The sequence below is a fragment of the Scyliorhinus torazame genome, chromosome 7 (genome assembly GCF_047496885.1).
Source record: "Scyliorhinus torazame isolate Kashiwa2021f chromosome 7, sScyTor2.1, whole genome shotgun sequence".
Taxonomy (NCBI): Eukaryota; Metazoa; Chordata; class Chondrichthyes; order Carcharhiniformes; family Scyliorhinidae; genus Scyliorhinus; species Scyliorhinus torazame.
The window spans coordinates 193,851,770-193,867,122 of NC_092713.1; the positions used below are offsets into that span (position 1 = coordinate 193,851,770).

The 15,353-nt window shown below is 53.7% G+C and overlaps 1 protein-coding gene across 3 annotated transcripts in view; it reads left to right on the top strand.

Annotated features, from left to right (window-relative positions):
• adam19b (ADAM metallopeptidase domain 19b) overlaps positions 1–15,353 on the top strand; it is a 271,511-nt gene that overhangs the window by 136,910 nt on the left and 119,248 nt on the right. For all 3 annotated transcript variants that reach the window (XM_072511913.1, XM_072511914.1, XM_072511915.1), the window contains one exon: positions 14,939–15,128. In XM_072511913.1, coding sequence (XP_072368014.1) covers positions 14,939–15,128 — 190 coding nt within the window. The remainder of the gene's footprint in view (positions 1–14,938; positions 15,129–15,353) is intronic.

Here is a 15,353-nt window from a genome sequence, read left to right on the forward strand (position 1 = left end):
CGACACGACCACACAGGACACCAGCACACAGGGGACAGACGGACACGACATGACAACACAGGACACCAGCGCACAGGGGACAGACGGACACGACACTACCACACAGGACACCAGCGCACAGGGGACATACGGACACGACACGACCACACAGGACACCAGCACACAGGGGACAGACGGACACGACATGACCACACAGGACACCAGCGCACAGGGGACAGACGGACACGACACGACCACACAGGACACCAGCGCACAGGGGACAGACGGACACGGCATGACCACACAGGGCACCAGCGCACAGGGGACAGGCGGACACGACACGACCACACAGGACACCAGCGCACAGGGGACAGACGGACACGACACGGCCACACAGGACACCAGCGCACAGGGGTCAGACGGACACAACACGACCACACAGGACACCAGCACACATAGGACTGGCGGACACAACACAACCACACAGGATACCAGCACACAAGGGACAGACGGACACGACACGACCACACAGGACACCAGCGCACAGGGGACAGACGGACACGACACGACCACACAGGACACCAGCGCACAGGGGACAGACGGACACGACACGGCCACACAGGACACCAGCACACAGGGGACAGATGGACACGACACGACCACATAGGACACCAGCACACAGGGGACAGATGGACACGACACGACCACACAGGACACCAGCACACAGGGGACAGACAGTCATGAAAAGACACAACACGACACCAACACGGAGGGGACGGACAGGCAGGACACGGCACCCCAGGGGACCCCCGACCACAGGTCCGATGAAGACACTGAGGTTGCATCACAGCTATCTCCTCCACCCCCCCCGCCGCCATTGCAGAGACACTCACCTCGGTTGGCCATGTTAGTGGTGAGGCTTCTGGGACACTAACTGGTGCGCACCACACAGCTGCTCCGTGTGGTGGAGGTAGGTGCAGCCGAGGGATCGGACCGTGGGAGGGCAGCCCAGCCACGGCAAACTCCTGTCGCCCGGATGGGTTCCGGGTCCCTGGAGTTCCCCCGCCCACACATAGACCCAATATAGTCGGGGACCCAAGGGCGTGAGAAAGTGACGGCCGGTTTCCAGCACCTACAGACGCAAGTGCAGGAGTGCATCCATGTCCAGGAGCAGGAAATGGTGCTGGTCATGAGTGCCACAAAGGCCAACACTGCACGGTGGCGTCTGCGGTGGAGACAATGGTGGCGACGGTGTCGGGCATGGGTCTGAGCCTGCAAGGCCTGGGGCTATCTGGGCACGCGGCCTCCGCTGCCAGGGACGTGGCTGCCGTCGGACAGGAAGCCATGGGCCAGAGCCAGTTGAACATCGCAGAGGCGCTCAACAACCTGGCCCAGTCCCAGCAGGCCACGGCCCAGTCCCAGCAGGCCACGGCCCAGTCCCAGCAGGCCACGGCCCAGTCCCAGCAGGCCATGGCCCAGTCTCTGCAGGCCATCGCTGACAGCACAGCACCTTTGCCCGGGTGATGGACGGTGTTGTACAGTGCCAGACACGGATGGCGCACTCCCTGAGCTCCATGGCTGTGAACGTCCAAACCCTGGTCGATACCAGCGCAGGCCTCCAGGACTGGCAGCGCCAGGTGATGCCAGTGCCCCAGGTGCTGGATCCGCGCACACCCCCATCCCATGGAGAGCCCCGGTGGCCACCGGGCACCCCGGGGGGGGAGGGGGTTGGGAGGGGGGGAGAGGAGGTGCTGGTGCTGGGTCCCGTCCCGGGTACCCATGCAGGGGGGGTTCCGGAACCACGTGCCCCCCCCTACCGCCCCTGGAGCACATGGTGGCCAGCGGGCAGAACAGGGTGGCACCACGCCATCCCAATTGCCCGCGGTGCGGCCTGGCCCATCCAGGCTGGGCTGCCCCAGGAAGCGGCCGCCGACGAGGACTCCAGTCACAGGGCAGGAATCAATGGAGTCCACCTCCAGTTCTGCTGTACCGTCTGGGGGAACGCCTAGACGTAGTCATAGGGCCCGTAAGGCCAGAAAGATAGACACGGTTGAGTGAGTTGACATGGGTGCAGGGCACAGATTAGTTAGGTGGGCTCGGGCACATGTACAGGACGTCTGTTATTAGACACATTCCACACCTATGCGAACTGCCTCTGTACTCTGCTCTATGTGTGCGGGGGTGGGGCGGGGATTGTGTGCCAGTGTGTGTGAAGGGTACTGCGATAGAGGTTGGGCTCCAGCCCGCCCCTGGCCATACGACAGGGCCATGAGATGCAGCGACAGGGCTGTGTGCAGAATCCACCCAGGTGGAGGGTCATGATGTGGCCATGAGTCAGACATTGTCGAATGATGTATGGCTCGGAGCCCATCGCAGAGCAGGCTGTCATCATCCTGCATGCCATGTTGCAGACCCGCGTACACCATCGAAAGTGCCTCCATCCCGTTGTGCCACAGGTGTGTGGGTGTTGTGGTGATGGGGGGGTTGGGGTTGGGAGAGGTGAGGGTGTTGTGGTGGGGGTGGGGGTGAGGGTCAGGGTGGTCATCCGTTGGGGAGGTGCCGAACATGCTGCCTGTGCCCATACCCATCACTACTGCCGCCCACCGTGGTCGCTGAAACGGGCTGCACTGCTGATTCCACCACCTCCCTCTCACGCCTGTGCTCCAGCTCCCACTGGGCCTCATGCAGGGCAGCAGCCCCCGCCACAGCGGCCAACAACGCTGGAAGATGGCTGAACATTGTACGATCTGTAAAGGGTGGGAGTAGACAGGGTGTCATCATTGGTATACCCCCCTCCACGACCAGGTGCCATGGGCAGCATGGCAGGCCCAGTTGCCAGCCCGCGCACCACCCCGCCCCCTCGGTGCCCTAGCACCTGTTGGCCGTCCCCCCTGCCAGGGCCATCGTCTGCTGGCACTGCCCTCGCGGGGGTGCTGCCGTGTGCCACCCTGGAGCCACCCGCTGATGGGTGCCGACAGTCTGGTGGGGGGGTCTGGCACACGTCAGGACGGCCGGGCCCCGTGGGCCATGACAGCGAACGGGCTGAGTGGACGACCGCGTGTCTGCCATCATGTCGGGCCGTGGCCCCCCACAGCGTTCCGCGCCACCACTGCCCCCACCTCCCCCACCTCCACACCCGGCAGCAGATGTGTGGGGCACCCCCACCCCACCTCTCCCCACCCCCACCACCGGCAGCGGATGTGTGGGGCCCCCCCACCCGCACTTCCCCCCACCCGCACTTCCCCCCACCCCCACCCCCGGCAGCGGATGTGTGGGGCCACCCCCACCCCCACCTCCCGCCACTCCCACCTCACCCCACCCCCACCCCGACCCCACCCCCGGCAGTGGATGTCTGGCCCCCCTCCTCGGGGCCTCCCCCACACCGCCTGCAGACACGGCCGTCCCGCTCCCCCCCCCCGGGACCCCACCCCCAATGCCATCGCGTCCCCCCCCCCCCCCCCCCGGGGGGGCCTCACCACACCGTCATACACCTCCTCCTGTTTTATAGCATGTTGGAACGGCACCGGCTTGACATCCGGTCGCGCCGGTGGGACTTCGGCCCGGAGAATCGCTGGCCCACCGGAGAATCGCCGCTATGGCCGTTTGCGCCGATTCTCCGCGCGGCCCGGCGCCATTCGCGTGCGGCCGTTTACACAGGGGTGGGAGAATCGCGTTGGGGCGGCATGGCGCGATTCGCGTGGCGATTCTTCCACCCGGCGGGGGGTCGGAGAATTCTGCCTCCTGTTCTTGTTGCTGTTGGATTAGGGGTAAGCCGGGACATCAGGAGGATTTCATGTACCTTTTCAGAAAAAAATGCCATGTGCTTTTATCTCAACATAAGAAGTAAGCTGGGAATTTAGTTTAATATCTCACCTGAAAGAAGGGAGCTGAAATAGGGCAGCACTCCTTCAGTGTTGCACTGAAGTGTCAGTTTATATTATTAATTTTTTCTGGTCACACGATGTGGGCATCGCTGGTAAGACCAACATTTATTGCCCATCCCTAATTACCCTTGAGAAGGTGGTGGTGAGCTGCCTTCTGAACAGTGCATGTGTTGTAGTTACATCCATATTGCTGTTAAGGATTTTGACCCAGCGACAGTGAAGGAACAGCGATATAGTTCCAAGTCAGGATGGTGAGTAGCTTGCAGGAGAACCTGGGGGTGGTGGTGTTCCCATGCGTCTGCTGCCCTTGAACTTCTAAATGTTAGATGTCGTGGGTTTGAAAGGTGCTGTCAAAGGAGCCTCGGTGAGTTGCTGTAGTGAATCCTGTAGATGGTACACACTGCTGCCACCGTGCCTCAGTGGTGGAGGGAGTGAATGTTTAAGGTGGCAGATGAGGATGCCAATAAATGCTTTGTCCTGCATGGTATCCAATGTCTTGAATGTTACTCATCTGGGAAAGTGGAGAGTATTTCACCACACTCCTGACTTGTGCCTCGTAGATGGTGAGCAGGCTTTAGGAAATCAGGAGGTGAGTTACTCTGTGCAGTAATTCTGGCTCTGACCTGCTGTTGTAGCCACAGCATTTGAATGGCTGTTCCAGTTCAGTTTCTGATCAAAGGTGACCCCCAGAATGTTGATAGTGGGGGAATCAGCAATGGTAATGCCATGGGAAGATAGTTTGATTCTCTCTCAATGGAGATGGCCATTTTCTGGCCCTTGTGTGGTGTGGATGTTATTTGCTACTTAACAACCTAAGCCTGCAGGTTATCCAGGTCTTCTTGCACTTGGTCATGGACTGCTTCAGTCTCTGAGGAGTTTATGATGGAGGGCAGGTCATTGACGGAGCCGCTGAAGATGGTTGGACTTGTGCTCATGTGTTTGAACCCATGACTCAATACAATGAGCATTACAATTTGGAAAGACTGATTTCTCACTTAGGGAATTCCAGGTGATCAATCCAGTGATGATGAAGGAATGGGGAAACATGTACTTGTCAGAATGGTACACGTCCTGGAGGGAGGCCTCATGATAATATTCCTATAGCACTGCTCCAGTCTTTGGCAATCATAGAACTTACTCCCTCCAGAACCTCCTTCCTGGTGTGCATTAGGTGAGATATGCCAGTGCCATGTGCCTGCAGTCATTGCTAATGTTAAGTTTCCACCTGGGCTATTTAACCATCCCTCCAATGCACATTGCCAAAGTGGCCAATTCTTCACATGTTCCCCTTGAGTAGAATGATTCAATAATATTTTGTTGTGAGCCACAGTGCCAAGCATTGTTCTGTTGAGGGTCAGTCTTGAATAATTATAACACGATAGACTACAGAATATGAGTTCCTGGTTTCTATCACATTTCATAAGGGCGGTTATCCCTTCCAAGGAAAAGGGAAAAAACATGTCTAGGGAAAATTATTAATCGTGTGGTCTGGTAAGGTATCCTTTTACTTAGCATGTGAATGTTGGGATGATGTTGCTCCTAACAGCAATCACTTACCTCGATGTTTAACTCCACAGGCGAACAACTTGCAATCTCAATGTTTAGTTATTGGTGTAGGCTGACCTTGGGGAGCTGACTTGGAATGGGATCTGTTTCTTATTTAATTAGCTAAAAACTTGAGTCATGTTACCTGGCAACCGGCGTCATTAAAGTCTTATGCGGCAAATCAAAGCTGTGTTCAAAGTGAAGATTGCTGTGTTGATGGAGCAATTATGAGGTCTTAGGAGTGTAGTAGCAGCTGGGGATCTTTTAAGCAGATGTTCAGGAGTTTGATGCCTAAGGTCAGTTTAAAAAAGGATTTTTCTATTTATATCTCTGAAGGAAGCCACAGAACAGGTCCCAGGATGAAAACAATGAACTTCCTGCAATGGACTTACTGACAAGGTCAAACAAAGCAGCTCACTAATGTTTATATGGAAACAGGGAACAAATTGTGTGCAGGTGGAGATTTTTACTGCTCAACAAGTTTTGCAAAGGCTTTCTGCTTCACAAGGCCAAAATGCTTTTCTTAATGTCACACATAGTTCAAATCCGGACCATCTATGTTTACTGTGAAGATCTTTGGCCAATAATGCAATACACCTGGTCCTTTGACAGACACTGTAGCTCAACAGTATCGCTGAAGCCTCTTGAGTCAGAAGACTGTGGGTCCATGGCCTTGTTTTTGAGCCTTGAGCACATAATCCAGGCTGACACTTCAGTGCAGTAATGCGGGAGTGCTGCACTGTCAGAGGTGTGGGGCGGGATTCTCCGCTGGCGGGATTCTCCATTATGCCGGCACCCGGGGGTTTCCCGACGGCGTGGGGCTGCCCCACAATGGGAAACCCTATTGACCGGCCGGCGTAATGGAGAAGCCCGCCGGCGGGTCGAGGCAGAAAAGTGGCGGGGCGGAGTATCCAGCCCACTGTCTTTTGTATGAGATATTAAATTGAGGTCCTTTCGAATGGATGTAAAAGAGCTTATGGTGCGAACAAAAGAAGAATAGGGGAGTTCTCTTGGGGCCTTTGCCAATATTTACCCTTTAGCCAACTAACAAAGACTGAGATGGATTTCCAACTTCCAGGGCATAAGGCTGGCACTGGCGATTGACTACACAGGACACAAGCTATAATTCTATAATTGGTGGAAGTGAAAAATTGGGCATTTGGTATAACGAGAAACTGGTCTACAGTATCAGTTTTACACCCGAGCAGCAGTTGAAAATCTGAGTTAGAAGATTGCGGGTTCAAGGCCCATTCCAGAGGCCTCAGCAAATAATTTAGGTTGACACTTTGGCAGGAATTTGCTGATTTGTTTGGCTAAGTGTTGTTTTGGACAGGAAAAGCAATGATTAGCCCGCTGGTGGCATTGGCAGTTTTTTCACCATGTTTTTAGGGTCTTAGAGAAAAATTATTTTCAGCACGGGCTTCACTTGTCTCCATGGTGGGTGGCTTCTGATTAGCTCGCCCGCCATCAGCCAAGCGTTTCAGTCAGCTGGATGTTCCATTTAAAGGCACCCCCCCCCCCCCCCTTGGTCAACCAACACAGTACATTGTGCATCCTTTACACAACATTATAACAATACAGATAATAATGACCTTTTTTATTTAAACAAGAACAAAAGAAAACAACAACAAATAAATAAATATTAAATAACAAAAATAAAAAACTAGCCCTAATTGGCAACTGCCTTGTCTCAGGCCACCCCCCCCCCCCCCCCCCCCCCCCCCCACCACCCCAAGTCCTGGGCTGCTGCTGCTGCCTTCTTTTTCCCCCCATCTATCTTTCCACAAGATATTCGACGAACGGTTGCCACCGCCTGGTAAACCCTTGAGCCGACCCCCTTAGGACGAACTTAATCCGCTCTAACTTTATGAACCCCGCCATATCATTTATCCAGGTCTCCACCCCCGGGGGCTTGGCTTCTTTCCACATTAGCAATATCCTGCGCCGGGCTACTAGGGACGCAAAGGCCAAAACATCGGCCTCTCTCGCCTCCTGCACTCCCGGCTCTTGTGCAACCCCAAATATAGCCAACCCCCAGCTTGGTTCGACCCGGACTCCTACTACTTTCGAAAGCACCTTTGTCACCCCCATCCAAAACCCCTGTAGTGCCGGGCATGACCAAAACATATGGGTATGATTCGCTGGGCTTCTCGAGCACCTCGCACACCTATCCTCCACCCCAAAAAATTTACTGAGCCGTGTTCCAGTCATATGTGCCCTGTGTAATACCTTAAACTGAATCAGGCTTAGCCTGGCGCACGAGGACGACGAGTTTACCCTGTTTAGGGCATCTGCCCACAGCCCCTCCACGATCTCCTCCCCTAGCTCTTCTTCCCATTTCCCTTTTAGTTCGTCCACCATAGTCTCCCCTTCATCCCTCATTTCCCTATATATATCCGACACCTTACCGTCCCCCACCCATTTCTTCGAGATGACTCTGTCCTGCACCTCTTGTGTCGGGAGCTGCGGGAATTCCCTCACCTGTTGCCTCGCAAAAGCCCTCAATTGCATGTACCTGAATGCATTCCCTTGGGGCAACCCATATTTCTCAGTCAGCGCTCCCAGACTCGCGAACTTCCCATCCACAAATAGATCTTTCAATTGCGTTATACCTGCTCTTTGCCACATTCCATATCCCCCATCCATTCCCCCCGGGGCAAACCTATGGTTGTTTCTTATCGGGGACCCCCCCAATGCTCCGGTCTGTCCCCTATGTCGTCTCCACTGTCCCCAAATCTTCAGTGTAGCTACCACCACCGGACTCGTGGTATAGTTCCTTGGTGAGAACGGCAATGGGGCTGTCACCATAGCCTGCAGGCTGGTCCCCCTACAGGACGCCCTCTCTAATCTCTTCCACGCCGCTCCTTCCTCCTCTCCCATCCACTTACTCACCATTGAAATATTAGCGGCCCAATAATACTCACTTAGGCTCGGTAGTGCCAGCCCCCCCCTATCCCTACTACGCTGTAAGAATCCCTTCCTCACTCTCGGAGTCTTCCCGGCCCAAACAAAACCCATGATACTCTTTTCTATCCTTTTGAAAAAAGCCTTCGTGATCACCACCGGGAGGCACTGAAACACAAAGAGTAATCTCGGGAGGACCACCATCTTAACCGCCTGCACCCTCCCTGCCATTGACAATGCTACCATATCCCATCTCTTGAAATCTTCCTCCATCTGTTCCACCAACCGCGTCAAATTTAGCCTGTGCAATGTGCCCCAATTCTTAGCTATCTGGATCCCCAGGTAACGAAAGTCTCTTGTTACCTTCCTCAACGGTAGGTCTTCTATTTCTCTACTCTGCTCCCCTGGATGCACCACAAACAGCTCACTCTTCCCCATGTTCAATTTATACCCTGAAAAATCCCCAAACTCCCCAAGTATCCGCATTATTTCTGGCATCCCCTCCGCTGGATCCACCACATATAGTAGCAGATCATCCGCATATAAAGATACCCGGTGTTCTTCTCCTCCCCTAAGTATTCCCCTCCATCTCTTGGAACCTCTCAGCGCTATCGCCAGGGGCTCAATCGCCAGTGCAAACAGTAATGGGGACAGAGGACATCCCTGCCTTGTCCCTCTATGGAGCCGAAAATATGCAGATCCCCGTCCATTCGTGACCACGCTCGCCACTGGGGCCCTATACAACAGCTGCACCCATCTAACATACCCGTCTCCAAACCCAAATCTCCTCAACACCTCCCACAGATAATCCCATTCCACTCTATCAAATGCTTTCTCGGCATCCATCGCCACTACTATCTCCGTTTCACCCTCTGGTGGGGCCATCATCATTACCCCTAACAGCCTCCGTATATTCGTGTTCAGCTGTCTCCCCTTCACAAACCCAGTTTGGTCCTCATGAACCACCCCCGGGACACATTCCTCTATTCTCATTGCCATTACCTTGGCCAGGACCTTGGCATCCACATTGAGGAGGGAAATTGGTCTGTAGGACCCGCATTGTAGCGGATCCTTTTCCTTCTTTAAGAGAAGCGATATCGTTGCTTCTGACATAGTCGAGGGCAGTTGTCCCCTTTCCTTTGCCTCGTTAAAGGTCCTCGTCAGTAGCGGGGCGAGCAAGTCCAAATATTTTCTGTAAAATTCAACTGGGAATCCGTCCGGTCCCGGGGCCTTTCCCGTCTGCATGTTCCTAATTCCTTTCACCACTTCTTCTACCGTGATCTGTGCTCCCAGTCCCGCCCTTTCCTGCTCTTCCACCTTGGGAATTTCCAGCCGATCCAAAAAATCCATCATTCTCTCCCTCCCATCCGGGGGTTGAGCTTCATACAATTTTTTATAAAATGTCTTGAACACTTCGTTCACTCTCTCCGCTCCCCGCTCCGTCTCTCCTTCCTCGTCCCTCACCCCCCCCTATTTCCCTCGCTGCTCCCCTTTTCCTCAATTGGTGTGCCAGCAATCTGCTCGCCTTCTCTCCATATTCATACTGTACACCCTGCGCCTTCCTCCATTGTGCCTCTGCAGTGCCTGTAGTCAGCAAGTCAAATTCCACATGCAGCCTTTGCCTTTCCCTGTACAGTCCCTCCTCCGGTGCTTCCGCATATTGTCTATCCACCCTCAAAAGTTCTTGCAGCAACCGCTCCCGTTCCTTACTCTCCTGCTTCCCTTTATGTGTCCTTATTGATATCAGCTCCCCCCTAACCACCGCCTTCAACGCCTCCCAGACCACTCCCACCTGAACCTCCCCATTGTCATTGAGTTCCAAGTACTTTTCAATGCATCCCCTCACCCTTAGGCACACCCCCTCATCCGCCATTAGTCCCATGTCCATTCTCCAGGGTGGGCGCCCTCTTGTTTCCTCCCCTATCTCCAAGTCTACCCAGTGTGGGGCATGATCCGAAATGGCTATAGCCGTATATTCCGTTCCCCTCACCCTCGGGATCAATGCCCTACCCAACACAAAAAAGTCTATGCGTGAATAGACTTTATGGACATAGGAGAAAAACGAGAACTCCTTACTCCTAGGTCTACTGAATCTCCACGGGTCCACCCCTCCCATCTGCTCCATAAAATCCTTAAGCACCTTGGCTGCTGCCGGCCTCCTACCAGTCCTGGACTTCGACCTATCCAGCCTTGGTTCCAACACCGTGTTAAAGTCTCCCCCCATTATCAGCTTTCCGGTCTCTAGGTCTGGGATGCGTCCTAGCATTCGCCTCATAAAGTTGGCATCGTCCCAGTTCGGGGCATATACGTTTACCAAAACCACCATCTCTCCCTGTAATTTGCCACTCACCATCACGTATCTGCCCCCGTTATCCGCCACTATAGTCTTCGCCTCGAACATTACCCGCTTCCCCACTAATATAGCCACCCCCCTGTTTTTCGCATCCAGCCCCGAATGGACACCTGCCCCACCCATCCTTTGCGCAACCTAACCTGGTCTATCAGTTTCAGGTGCGTTTCCTGTAGCATAACCACATCTGCTTTAAGTTTCTTAAGGTGTGCGAGTACTCGTGCCCTCTTTATCGGCCCGTTAAGCCCCCTCACGTTCCACGTGATCAGCCGAGTTGGGGGGCTTCCCACCCCCCCCCTTGCCGGTTAGCCATCATCTTTTTCCAGCTTCTCACCCAGTTCCCACGCAGCTGTATCTCTCCCAGACGGTGCCCCCCCACCCATCCTTTCCCGTACCCACTCCCCCCTTTCCCCAGCAGCAGCAACCCAGTAATTCCCCCCTCCCCCCCCCTGCTAGACCCCCCGCTAGCATAATTACTCCCCCCATGTTGCTCCCAGAAGTCAGCAAACTCTGGCTGACCTCGGCTTCCCCCCGTGATCACGGCTCGCACCGTGCGACGCCCCCTCCTTCCTGCTTCTCTATTCCCGCCATAATTATCATAGCGCGGGAACCAAGCCCGCGCCTCTCCCTCGGCCCCGCCTCCCATGGCCAACGCCCCATCTCCTCTCCCTCCCCACCTCCCCCCATCACCACCTGTGGGAGAAAGAAAAGTTACCATACCGCAGGATTAAAACATAAAACCCCTCTTCGCCCCCCCACATTCGCCCCACCACTTTGTTCGAACGTTCTTTTTAATAACCCGCTCATTCCAGTTTTTCTTCCACAATAAAAGTCCACGCTTCATCCGCCGTCTCAAAGTAGTGGTGCCTCCCTTGATATGTGACCCACAGTCTTGCCGGTTGCAGCATTCCAAATTTTATCTTCTTTTTGTGAAGTACCGCTTTGGCCCGATTAAAGCTCGCCCTCCTTCTCGCCACCTCCGCACTCCAATCTTGATAAACGCGGATCACCGCGTTCTCCCATTTACTACACCGAGTTTTCTTTGCCCATCTAAGGACCATTTCTCTATCCTTAAAACGGAGGAATCTCACCACTACGGCTCTGGGAATTTCTCCTGCTCTCGGTCCTCGCGCCATCACTCGGTGTGCTCCCTCCACCTCCAACGGACCCGCCGGGGCCTCCGCTCCCATTAACGAGTGCAGCATCGTGCTCACATATGCCCCGATGATGCAGGATGTTCACTCCATGGTTTAGGCACTTATGGACATCCCCAAGTGTAAATGCCAGAGGACGATGGGGCTTCTTGAGCTGCCCCTCTGTCTCAAGGAGGAAGCCAGGGGTTCTTGCGCACCTCATAGACAGGAAAAGCTGGTGCATAACCCAGGGCTTTCCATCCAGGAGACTCCGGTAGTATCCAGTCCGTTCGACTCCCCTCTTCCTGTGACCAAATCATTTTCCACCCCACAGGCAGAAGAGGGTGGTTTTGCTACACAGCAGCACCCCAGAAACAGGCTGGGGCCCTCCAGATCCCAGCCCACCAGAGGATGCCCGCCAAAGTCATCACAGACAACAGCAGATCGCAGGCTGCCTCCACCTCTGCTGTGGATCCTGGGGGTACACCAAGACATAGTAGTAGGATTAAGAATGTCTAATTGCATGGTATTGGCACGGCACGGGTGTGATGCACTTATAGATAGCGACTACTACATAAATCAGCAATCGTCTCTGTAAATGGAATAAATCACACTTTTTGCAACCTCTCTGCAGCTCCCTGCTGCCATAAGGTTTCTTCCTGTAGTGCCGCTGAGATTACTGCAACCGTGTCCCACTGAACTGCGGGCTGCTCACTCCAGAGCTCCTCCATCAGCTCTCTGCAAGGTTGCCAGCACATTGGTTGCTGTCACCTCACACTGAGTGGGCACATCAGACTTGCCAGTTTCTCCTTGGGAATTAGGATGTCTCCCATAATGTTCAGGGCCACTGTCATTAAACCCAGTCATTGTGAATCCTAGAATCCCTACAGTGCAGAAGGAGGCGATTCGGCCCATCGAGTCTGCACCTGCTCTTTCTCCAACAGAACACCCTACCCAGGCCCAGTCCCCCGCTCCCATAACCCCACCTAACATTTGGGCAACATTAGCATGACCAATTCACCTAACCTGCACATCTTTGGACTGTGGGAGGAAACCGGAGCACCCGGAGGAAACCCACGCAGACAGGGGGAGAAAGTGCAAACACCACACAGTCACCCGAGATCGGAAAAGAATCTGAGTTCCTGTCACTGTGAGTACTAACCACTGTGCCGCCGTGCCACCCTGAATGTCTGATCTCAGCACATGGAACCTAGTAGCTAGAGCCTGATGAGAAGTGTGCATCTGTTTCCAGTGACACAGTATCTCAGGGGCACAGCTAACTAACGAGGAGTCGAGGTCAGGAGAGATGGAATCGTCTGCGTTACATCCCCCTGATGTGGCGCTGATCACTGTGAGTTCGCGAGCTTCCTTCAACAAGACAGGAGTCAGACATTCACAGTATCGCTTTGAGGAACAATGCACTGTGCCCACTGCAAGTCATCATCATCCTCTGCAACGTTGGGACTGTGGGCAATCACTCCCTGCCCCTGACCCGAGCCTTATCAGTGAAGGTATGTGGTGCTAGCAGTCAGACCAGACTTCAGATTGAGTGGACATTATCATTGGCCCTAATCCTCACCATCCATGAAATGGGAGGCTATCAGGGTACCCTGAGCTCTTCCGCCCTTTCTTGCCATCACCGCTGCCTGTTGGCCTTCCTCCGCTCCCTCCAGAACCTCCTTCCTCGTCCGCCTCAACATCCTCTTCATCAGAGGAGGTGTGCCTCTCTTCCATCACTATCTCAAACAGACCATACCCCGTTGAAGGGCCAGGTTGTGAAGAGCGAAGCAGACAACTACGATGCGCGACACTTCTGCGGTCTATATTGCAGGGCTGCACCAGACTAGACCAGGCACCGGAACCGCATCTTCAACATTCTGATGGTCTGCTCCACCAAAGTGTGAGTTGCAGCATGAACCTTGTTTTATTGAGTTTCTGCTGCACTCTGAGGCCTCCGCATTGGCATCATCAGCCACAACCTCAGGGGTATCCCTTATCTCTGAGGAGCCAACCCTGTGGCTGCTGCACTCCGTCACATACGTCGGGTATCTGAGAGCAGCTAAGGATGTAACTGTGAACATTCCCCGGGAACCTAGCACACACCTGAAAGATGTTCTTTGTGTGATCACAAACTAGCTGAACATTCAGGGAGTGGCAACCTTTGCGATTGATGAACTGCACTCCCTGGTGCAATAGGGATTGGAGAGCCACGTAAGTGCAGTCAGTGGAAAGGCTGCTTTCTGGGTAAATCTAATGTCTTGTGTCCTGGCTAGCCTGATTCCGGTTGAAATGGATGTAGTTGTGAGCCCTTGTGAAGAGTGTATCCATCCCCTCCTTGGTGCACTTCTGCGCAAAGGCTTGTGAGATGCTGCAAGGGTCACCTGTGGAGTCCTGGAAGGATCCAGTCGCATTGAAGTTGAGGGCGGCTGCGACTTTCAAAGCCACAGGCAGTGAATACCCTCCAAGTCCGTGTGGCACCGACTACTGAACAAGGTGGCACAAATGAGGCACTGTCTCCTTGGACAGGCAAAGTCTTCTCCAACACTTGTTCTCATAGAATTTACAGTGCAGAAGGAGACCATTTGGCCCATCGAGTCTGCACTGGCCCCTGGAAAGAGCACTCTAATTAAGCCCATGCCTCCACCCTATATCCGTAACCCAGTCACGCCACCTAATCTTTTGGACTCTAAGGGGCAATTTAGCATGGCCAGTCCACCTAACCTGCAAATCTTTGGACAGTGGGAGGAAACCGGAGCAGCCAGAGGAAACCCACGCACACACGGGGAGAATGTGCAAACCCCACACAGTCACTGAAGGCGGGAATTGAACCCAGGTCTCTGGCACTGTGAGGCTTGTGTCCTCACTGAATGAGATGGCCAATTTAACGCCAAATAATGTTGTGATGGAGGTAGGGGAGATCATGCTACGAGGAGGTAGGTTGAGACTACCTCATTGGCTTCACATTGGGTCCTTACACCGGCGGACAATGAAAGTTGGATTTGAGCTTGGGTGCTAGAGTTGACTGGTTCACAATTAACTCAATATCTCACCATCCTTTAGGTTGTAATACCATAAGATGAAAAGGTAAAAAATTGTTCTCTGACAATGGAAAATATATTAACTAAATGATATTTCCTGCCTAGCGGCTTGATCATCCTCAACGCAAATCTCAGTTACTTGGTGCAGCCCCTTGAAGACAGCCTTGATCAACATCTAATCTACAGGGCTGAGCACCTGAAGCTTAAAAGAGGGACATGTGGACATCAACCGAGCAAACACGAGGAAAACTGGATCAAAGGTTTCACCAGGCAGTTCCATCCAGCACATCATCGGGTAAGGACAGAAGAAAACCAAATTTTGTCAAGATTCACACTCAAAATCTAAACGTGCTCACTCTTATGAATAATCATTGACTTGTTGGGTGCCTTCTGTTTTTATGCCTAACGTGTGTTTTTTTCCCCCCTTTACCACAATGGTTGTTGAGTTGGATAGCAGTTTTCACATCTACACATTCATTAAGGCAATTAACACTAACATTCTTAAGACTCAGATGTGGCC